The sequence below is a fragment of the Orycteropus afer genome, unplaced genomic scaffold, assembly GCF_000298275.1.
Source record: "Orycteropus afer afer isolate SDZICR_OR568_19922 unplaced genomic scaffold, OryAfe1.0 scaffold01035, whole genome shotgun sequence".
NCBI lineage: Eukaryota > Metazoa > Chordata > Mammalia > Tubulidentata > Orycteropodidae > Orycteropus > Orycteropus afer.
This window is the reverse complement of record NW_006922622.1, coordinates 304,214-313,731: the sequence shown is the minus strand read 5'-3', so window position 1 is coordinate 313,731 and position 9,518 is coordinate 304,214. Positions and strand designations below refer to the sequence as shown.

General features: G+C 45.2%; 1 protein-coding gene across 1 annotated transcript; it reads right to left on the bottom strand.

Annotated features, from left to right (window-relative positions):
* Positions 1 to 3,235: 3,235 nt before the first annotated feature.
* LOC103212625 (olfactory receptor 13A1-like) lies at positions 3,236 to 4,183 on the bottom strand. Its single transcript, XM_007958603.1, has one exon. It carries the CDS (start codon positions 4,181 to 4,183, stop codon positions 3,236 to 3,238), a length of 948 nt encoding a protein of 315 aa, XP_007956794.1.
* Positions 4,184 to 9,518: the final 5,335 nt, after the last annotated feature.

Sequence of the window (9,518 nt, the reverse complement as noted above, 5' to 3'; positions counted from 1 at the left end):
CAGACTTCGTCTCACCTATTTTGGTCATGTTGTAAGAAGGGACCATTCCCTGGAGAAGGATGTCATGCTTGGTAGGGTGGAGGGTCGATGAATGAGGGGGAGGCCTTCAAGGAGATGGATTGATACGGTGGCTGCGATGATGGGCTCAAGTATTGCAGGGATTGTGGGGCTGGCGAGGGATCGGGCAGTGTTTCGTTCTGCTGTGCATGGGGTCGCTATGAGTCGGAAATGACTTGACGGTACTTAACAGCAACAACAACATTTTCCCACCCCAGACAGATGTATATTCAGTTCCTTAAAGAACTGAATGGAAAACATTCTTTCCTGCAGGTGATAGACTGCTAAAAGTATCTTAGAAACAGCTTGTAAATTAACTCTGGCTTGGGGACATGCACAATATGGCAAAAAGGAACTAAAGTTAATTGCGGACCCTCTCCCCTCTGCTCAAGCCCCTATCAGCTGATGACAGAAAGCTAGTGTGACTCATCTGCCTCCAGCAATCGTCACCCATTTCATGTTCACACCCCAAATTTCTCAACCTTTTGTAAATATGCATAACCCTCTCCCCTGAAAACTACAAAAACTATTTCCATGGCATCTCGGGGAGTCAGATCTGGGTACTGAACTACCCCTACTCCTTGCATTGCCACTTTGGAATAAATAATTTTCTCTCCTCTCAATCTCGGTGTGTAAAGTGTTTTGGCCTGACTGTGCACCGGGCAGAGACCACGTTTGGTCCCATAACAAAAGGTCTCTTTAAGAGTTTCATGGAGAAAGTAGAACAGCCATAGCCAAAAGTGTGTGTTGGCTACAAATGGAACAGATGTACAGACACATGGATGTGTGGGTGATTTCAAGCAACACTCAGAGGACATAGAGGGAAATGGGCAGGGCATGCTCCCAAAAAGTGATAGGACCTGGAGCCTGGGCAATATGAAAGGTCTCTGGCCGTGGTGGTGACACTGATGTGAGACTGAAGTGGGTGTCTAGACATGGAGAATCTGTAGGTGCTGAGGATGAATCAAAGAACTTACAAGGGGGAGAACCCACAGAACAGCTCTTCCAATTGGACCCAGTTGGTCCAGTGCAGGCACTTAGAGGGAGTCAGTCTGGGCCCTGCACTCCTAGCCAACCTGTTTCATAATGAGTTGGTGTCAGGTAGGGTTCTAGGGTCTCTGGTGATGGGACAAAACACAAGACTCTCAGAGGAATGAAAGGTAGATTTGCTGTCACTTACCACTTCAAACACAGGGACCTCAGGTAGGGACACACAAGGGGATACATGGGGACAAGATAACACCAAGCTGGAACTGTAGGAAATGGCTTATGTATAGCCAAAGGTTTGCTAGTTTTCCAGACACCCTGGGTATTGGGCATTTTTAATAGTTCCACAGGCTCCAGAGCATAGAGGTTATTCCTAGTTGTTGGGTACCTGGCCCTGGATGATTAAGGCAGGTACAGAGTGGCCCAGGAGTGTGAGAACAAGACAAAGGGAGAGGTGGGATGTGGACTTAATCAGGTGCTCAAGAAGGGGAACCAGCCTCCAGCCAGGGACCTCTATTGAGTCAGGAAAGAGTTTTAAGAAAAAACTGTATTACAGAACCCCCAGTCACTACAGGGGTCCTGGATCCTACCCTCAGACCCACCACCCTGTGATATAGTCACCAGGACAGCAATGACTGCATCAATGCACTCTCACACACACAGTGTGGAGCCCCTGGAGCAGGGTTATAACTTATGCCCATTGCAAAAATGGTGTTGGAGGGCCTCATCTGATTTCCTCTAACTTCTCAAGTGATAGAGAGAATCAAAATCAACAGCCCAAGGCTGATTCCTATAACACAGAGGTCAGTCATGCAGCCACCCTCCAACCTTTTTCTTCTTCTTTTTTTTTTTTTTTTTTAATGAAATCTGATACCAACTGTCCCTTCCACCAATAACATTCTCTATTTCTCTTCTGGGTTTGATCATTCATTGCAATGACCACACAGGACTCACAGATAATGCTCATGATAATGGGGTTTATTAGGGAAGTAACTGGTTACAATTAAAGATTAGAATTCAGGATACAGTTCTTCAATCAGAACAGCTTCTTAGCTGTGCTGCAGACATGCTTCTCTCTGGCCTCAGGCTTACCTCAGCCTCTGCCCTCCTTGGGCAAATGTTACAAAGCTCTTTTATCTCCGCAAATAGGTGCCCAGAGAGGCACCCCACTGTGCCAGCAAATCTCTTGCTTGAAGGTGCTCATCTTTCTCACTCCATGGGCCAGGAAGTTCCTCACTCTACCTCATGCCAGGCTCAGTTCTGCTGCTTCTGCTGCCACTGTCTCTCTGCCACTCCATGCAGGGATTTCTGGTCCAAGGACATGCTCACTCCTGATTCTTATCTTGATGGTAGTGAGATCTCACTTTCTGTCTCTGGGATGGCTTATTTTAAGCCTAGTGAGATGGCAACGCTGACCAGTCCCCACATTAGGGTTCCTTACGCCTAATTTGCATGGCCCCATCCACACAAGGGCACTATGTACCTCATTTACATTACTGACAATTTATCCAGTTGTCTTGGTGGGCCATAAACACCTCATATTTTCATAGTCTCATGTAGGCATCTGGTGAGAGTCACAAAGACCATGGCTAGAAGAGCCATGTTAAGTAATGCACAGCATTGCACCCATTAATTGTCCGTGAAACACCAATGCCACACAAGAACCATGTCACAAGGAAGCCCTATCTCCTGGAAGAGACAAGGAATCACTTAGTAGACTTAGAGTTCACAGTAGGGTGGGACACCAGCCAGCAGAGGCACAACCAGGGTTGTGCTCTTTGAGGAAGAGGATAGAAGACCTAGGGATCAGCTGGGTGAGATTGAGGGGGGTATGAGGTGAGACTGACAGCAGGTGTGGGCAGTGAGGAGCAGCTGTTCATGGACTGTGCTTCTTTCCGTTGGAGCTTGGGGGCATGGAAGGAGGGGACAGCTAAAGAAGTGGATCAAGAAAGACCAGGGGTCGATTTTAGTGGTCAAGGGCCCATGAGGAGACAAGGCTGTTTCCACCAGGATCTTCGCTTTATAGGTGCATGTATCCTGGGGCTGACTCTGAGGGGAGGCACTGGCTACAGGTCCAAGTAAACCAGCCACCTAGCAAAGCTGCACCCACAACCAGTGCCCACACCAGAGTCATCTCAGGCCTGGCATCCATGATAAGAAATGGGTGGGGATAATGATTCTTGCTCTCAGATCACCTTTGGCAGAAGGGCAGGAGCTTTCCCAGGGCACACTGGACCTCTCCATTCCGGAGCGTGTAGATCAGGGGGTTCAGAGTGGGGCTCAGCACCGTGTATAGCACCCCAGCCACTTTGCTTCTTTCAGGGCTGTAGCTGGAGGCCGGGCTGATGTAGGCACAGAACACGGCTGTGTAGTACACAGAGACCACGATGAGGTGGGAGGAGCAGGTGGAGAAGGCACGACTCTTGCCCTCCCGAGAGCGCATGCGCAGGATGCTGGCCACGATGCAGCCATAGGAGGCCAGGATGAGCATGAAGTTGGTGAGGCCATAGAACCCATCAGCCAGGAGAGTCATGATGCTGTTCACTCGCGTGGGGCTGCAGGAGAGCAGCAGCAGTGGGGGGATCTCACAGAAGAAGTGTGTGATGACACGGGGGCCACAGAAGGTCAACTGTGCCATCAGACCCGTGTGGACAGAGGCATTCAGGGCACAGATAGCCCACACCCCGGCAGCAAATGCTGCACATACCTGCGGGCTCATGATTGTGCGGTAGTGCAGTGGGCGGCAGATGGCCACATAGCGGTCAAAGGCCATGACTGAGAGCAGCAGCAGCTCGGAGGATGCTGACCAGATGAGGAAGAAGAGCTGGGCCATGCAGCCTGAGTAGGAGATAGTGTGTTCCTGTGAAGCCAGGCCCTCCAGAACCTTGGGCAGGATCGTGGAGGTGCAGATAATATCCATGCTGGCCAGGTTGAATAAGAAGAAGTACATGGGGCTGTGGAGGCCAGCACTACAGCCCACAACTGTGATGATCACAATGTTACCACTGAGAGCTATGATGTAGAGTGCCAGAAAACAGCCCAGCAGTGGCAGCCTCAGTGCAGGGTTCTCTGAGAACCCCTGCAGCACAAACTCTGTCACCAGTGTCTTGTTGGACTTTGTTGTCCCATCAGGCTCCATGGTACCTGAGGGCTGGCTGTCACTCTGGAAAACCTGCAGGTCTTAACAAGGGGTTGCACAATACTTACTTTAAATCATGAGTTCACGGGTGACCAGAAAAGGAAGAGATGAGTTTGTTTTCCCTGTGAGCAACCATTTATCTCCTCACCTCCACCCTCCATGCCTCTGCAACTACATTTCACCTCCTGTCTTTACTTCTCATTTGCCACTGTGAGGAACTTGAGTCCTTTAGGTTTGTGTTCAGGCCTGGTCCCCTCACAGCACCCACACCCAGGTAAACCCAGCGGGGCCCCTCTCACAGGAGCCTGCTGCTCTCTGCCACCCGCAGTCAGGAAGCACTGCCCTGCCCTGTGTCACCTCCTGCTCCTGCAGCCATTCCCTGTGTAGGGTGCACACTTCGAGGTGGCCTCTTTTGGTGGCACCCTTCACAACCCTGACTCAGATCCACACTCTTAGAAGCTGATGCTCACCAGTGTGGGGCAGTGTGAATGGCATCTTTTCTAGTCCTGTGCCTACTGTGGCCCAACGCTTCCACACCATGGCTAATGTCCCCCTAGTCTGGCATTTCCTGCATCCATTCCTCTGGGAGATCTCACTCCTAGACCCCAGACCTGGGAACCCTAAGTCCTTGTTTGGTTTTCTGACTTGTTGAGCTAAAAGCCCTTCCACCTCACCATGGCCACAGCTGAACTCAGTGCCCTCACCTACAGTGCTCCTGGTGTTTTTCTTCAGTGAATGCTTTACCCAGGCAGACACTCAGGGACCCCAATTCCCTGGACAGACATTGTGTGAGGCAAGAAATTGCCTCTTTAGCCCATTGACACATTGGGAACTCTTGGCCACAGTGGGTACTGCAAAGACATTCGTTCAATGAGCACATGATATTCTGTTACAGAGTGCTTCTCTCTCATCCAGCTAGTCACCAAGCCCTACAAGTCAAACCCTATAACACTGCTTGTAAATATTCTACTTCTCACCGCCTCAGCTACTTATTTACTTCAGACTTATTGTCACTTCCTTCATGTCGAGTTTCTCACTCCAACCCCTCCAATATGTCCTTCACTGAGGCCAGGGTGGGCTCCCAAGAAAGAAAGCCTCCCTACTTAAAACTGACCTGTGCATCCTCAGATGGAGTGAAACATATTGCTGAAGATTTCTGTTTGTTTGGCTTTCTAACCATGGGTCCTTCTGAACCCATATGGGGTTGCTAAACTGAAGCAGAAACTTGAAGTTAGACAGGGATTTTAGGGGTTCCAAATTGGCTGGAAAATGAGGTGGGAGATCTGGGATGTAGGGGTCTATAGAGTGGAAAATCCCCAAATCAGCATAAAAGGGTTCCCTGGGCCCTGAAATGTATATGTGTGTGTGCACATACATGCGTGTGAGAGAGAATGTGTATGTAAATGTGTGTGTGTGAGAGAGAGAGAGAGAGAGAGAGAAAGAGAGAGAGAGAGAGAGAGACTCCAAGGAAATTGATGGAAAACAACACTGGGGAAACCAAAAAAACTACATTGAGATGTCAGTTGCAGCCCACCTCAGGGAAGAAAGAGTTTGGGGTTTCATTCCAGGCAAGTTAAACACTTGATAGAACATAAATCAACATTTTTTGAAAGGCAGATATCAGAATCCAGACTCTACAATGTATCTTGTGAAATATTTAGAACACAACAAAAAATTACTGGATGTGTACAGAAACAGAGAAATACAGCTCATACATAAGTACAAAGCACACAAAATAGACTAACTTCATGATTTTGGAATTAGATTAAGAACTTTAAAACAGTGTTTGCAAATACGTCCAAAGACTAAAGGGAAATATGCCTGCAATGTATGAATAGATAGGTCAGTTAAAGAAAGAAAAGAAATGATATGAAAGAATCAAATACAAACTGTAGAAATTCAAAGTACAATATCTCAGATAAACATCATCAGATGTGCTTAAAAGCTGATTAGGAACTTTCCATGTAGAAAAAGAGGAATTATCCAATCTGAAGATGAGAAAGCAAGGAATTGAAAAAACCATGAACAAAATCTCTGTGACATATAGGACAATATAAGCAATTTAACATACCTCAAACTGGAGTCACAGAAAAAGAGGCCAGAAAAGGGAATTTGAAGAAATTAAGATTTAAAAATTCATAAATGTGTTTAAGAAAGCTAAAGCTCAGTTACTGAACAAAGGGTAAATGTAAAGAAAAACACCTCAACACAGCACAAATAAAACTGCTGAAAACTAATGATAAAGAGGAAACAGCCAGTGGGGAAAATGTGGCTCATCAGCTAAAGGGAAACAATGATAAGAAAGACAACTGACATGTCATCAGAGAAAAATGGAGGCCATGAGATACCAGAAGGACATTTTAATGGTGCTAAAAGAAAAACACAAACAAAAAATCCCAAATCTGTATCCAACGAAAATATCCTTCAGAAATGAAGATGAAAGAAACTTATTTTCAGATCACAGAGAATTCAGTGCCAATAAACCTGTTCTTTCAGAAATGCCAAAGGGAGGTCTTCAGGTGAAGGGTAATACACTAGATGGGAGAAAAATGCACTAGAAAGAATTAAGAAAATCAGAAATGGTAGCTGTGTGCATAAAAATACACATATTAACTTTCTCATTAATTTCTTTAAAAGGCCAATTATACTATTCTATGGTGGTAGTGGTGTTGCTATGTGCCATCAAGTCGGACTTGACTCATAGCGACCTCTCCTTGGGTTTCTGAGGCGGTGTCACTATGGAAGCAGATTGCCCAACCTTCCTTCCGAGGAGTGGCTGGTGGGTTTGAACTGCCAGCCTTCTGGTTAGCAGTCAAATACCTTACGCACTATTAGCGTTCATAATATAATGCACTTAGTTATAATGCACTTAACAACTGTAGGACAAAGAATACACAAATGAACAATTGTAAGGTGCTGATATTTTACTTAAAGTGGTACAGTATTACCTCTATGTGAATTGTGTGAAATTAAAGATGCATGTTCTAAATCCTAATGCAATGCCATCCAACGGATTCTTCTGTAAAGATGGTGATGTTCTTTTTCTGTTCTGTCCACCAATCACACCACATGTGGCTATTAGACACTTCAAGTGTGGCTAGTGAGAGGAATGCAATTTTTAATTTTAGTTACTTTACAATAGTCCAAACAGCTGCCTGGTCTTGTTGTTGTTGTTATTTGCCATCGAGTCGGCCCCGACTCATAGCGACCCCTCCTTGGGTTTCCGAGGCAGTATCACTACGGAAGTAGGAATGCCCAACCTTCCTTCCGAGGAGTGGCTGGTGGGTTTGAACTGCCAGCCTTCTGGTTGGTTACCATATTGGATAGTGAAGTCCTACAGCCACTTTACTGGTGGTGTAATGGTTAAGGTATTTGACTGCTAAACAAAAGATCAGTGGTTTGAACCTATCAGCTGCTTTGTGGAAGAAAGATGAAGTGGTCCGCTGCTGTGTAGATGTACAGCCTTGGAAATGCAGTGGGAGTTGCTGTGAGTCTGAATCAACTCGATGACAGTGAATTTTATTTATTTATTTATTTTGAATACAAATTAATATAAAGAGGTTTACTAACAATCCTGAATTAGCACAAAAGGGCATGTAAGAAAGAAATGAGGAGTAATAAAGCAGGATGGAAGATAGAAAAAATAACAACATGATAGAACCAAATATAATCACATCAGTAATTATGTTAAATGTTAATAAGCTAAACAGACCCCTCCTTGGGTTTCCGAGGTGGTATCTCTATGGAAGTAGGTTGCCCAATCTTCCTTCCAAGGAGTGGCTGATGAGTTTGAATCACTAGCCTTCTGATTAGCAGTAAAATGCCTTAGGCACTATGCCACCAGAGCTCCCTCAAATAAAAGACACTTTGTTAAAATGGGTGAAGAAGTAAATAAAAGACAGGGGCTGCCAAATAGATATAAAAAGCAAGTCCCATCTATATTCTATCTATAAGAAACACACAAACCAAACTCACTGCCATCAACTACCAAATGCATATACTTTTGAATATTGGTTACTATTGGAAAAGGACATTAATCATTAACCACACATGGAACCATAAAACAGATATCAGTAAATTTTAAAATACTGAAATCTTTCAGAATATCTTTGCTAGCTACAACAGAATATTAGAAATGAAGAAAAGTAAGATATCTAGAAAAACTCCCATCCATATGAAAAATAAATAAGCCTCAGAATAACATATCTCTCTAAGAAGGAATCAATGGAATGGTTAAGGAAACCATATCATATCAACATTTGTGGGAAACAGACAAAGCGGTGCTTAGAGAAAACTTTGTAGCTTTAAATACTTTAGAATTAAATATATATTAAAAGAGAGGTAAAATTTAAACTCATTAATAACTTCAAGAAAAATAGATATAATGACCCAATGAAGAGAATCTATGAAAAGTCTGTTTAATGGTGAAGTATTTCCCCCTACATGGAGCAAGTGGGAAGGAAAGCCTGCAGAAAAGATTCATGTGGAGAGAAATCACCTGTGCATGAGTGGGGCTGAGGGTGGAGTGAGGGACATTTGTCAGGGCAGCAAGTGCAAAGGCTCCTTGGCAGGAGGGTTGGGGCAGAGGACAGTGCAGCTGTAGCCGAAGAAACGAGGTCGGGGAGACTGGATGAAGTCAGTTCCCTCCACTCTCTGGAAAAACATTTCATGTTCCCTTGAGCGTTCCTTCATCAGTGCCTTCCACCTGTTCCTGTTCCCTTGTCCCTTTTCCTTCGTCTAAGTCTCAGCAGTGTTTTTGATCAGTAGATTAATTAAAAACAAAGAAAAGGGAAAGACATATTGATGGAGTTCCCCCTGCATGCCATGGCCCTGTTGGGTAACTTATACCCATTATTTCATTTTTTCCCACTTCACAGACTAGTCAGCTACGGCACAAGAACAAACAGTGGACTCCCCTCCAGACCACCCAACCCCCACTGTGGTGAGACTCCCATGAGTCACATCTGATGAGTAGTGTTATTGGCCAGAAGGACTAACAAGAAAACCAGGCTTTGAATTAAGCACAAAAATAGCATATATGAATAAACTCATTGGTCATGAAAATGTTTGACTTTAAAAAAAATAATAGAGTTGTGGTAGCTAAGGTTATGTGTCAACGTGGCTGGGCCTGACTGAGTGGCTGGGCAGCTAGAGGTAGTCACTCCCCATGATGAGACTGGTAACCAAGTCCATGGGGGGTCTGCTGTGAGCAGCAGAGTAGCTGCCCTAGGGATGTGCTCTGCTTCCGGGATACAAGAAGACACTTTGAGGAAAGTCTTGAGCATTTTGGCGTGCTCAGACACTGCACGTAGCCAAGTCTTCATTTAGCAGCCTG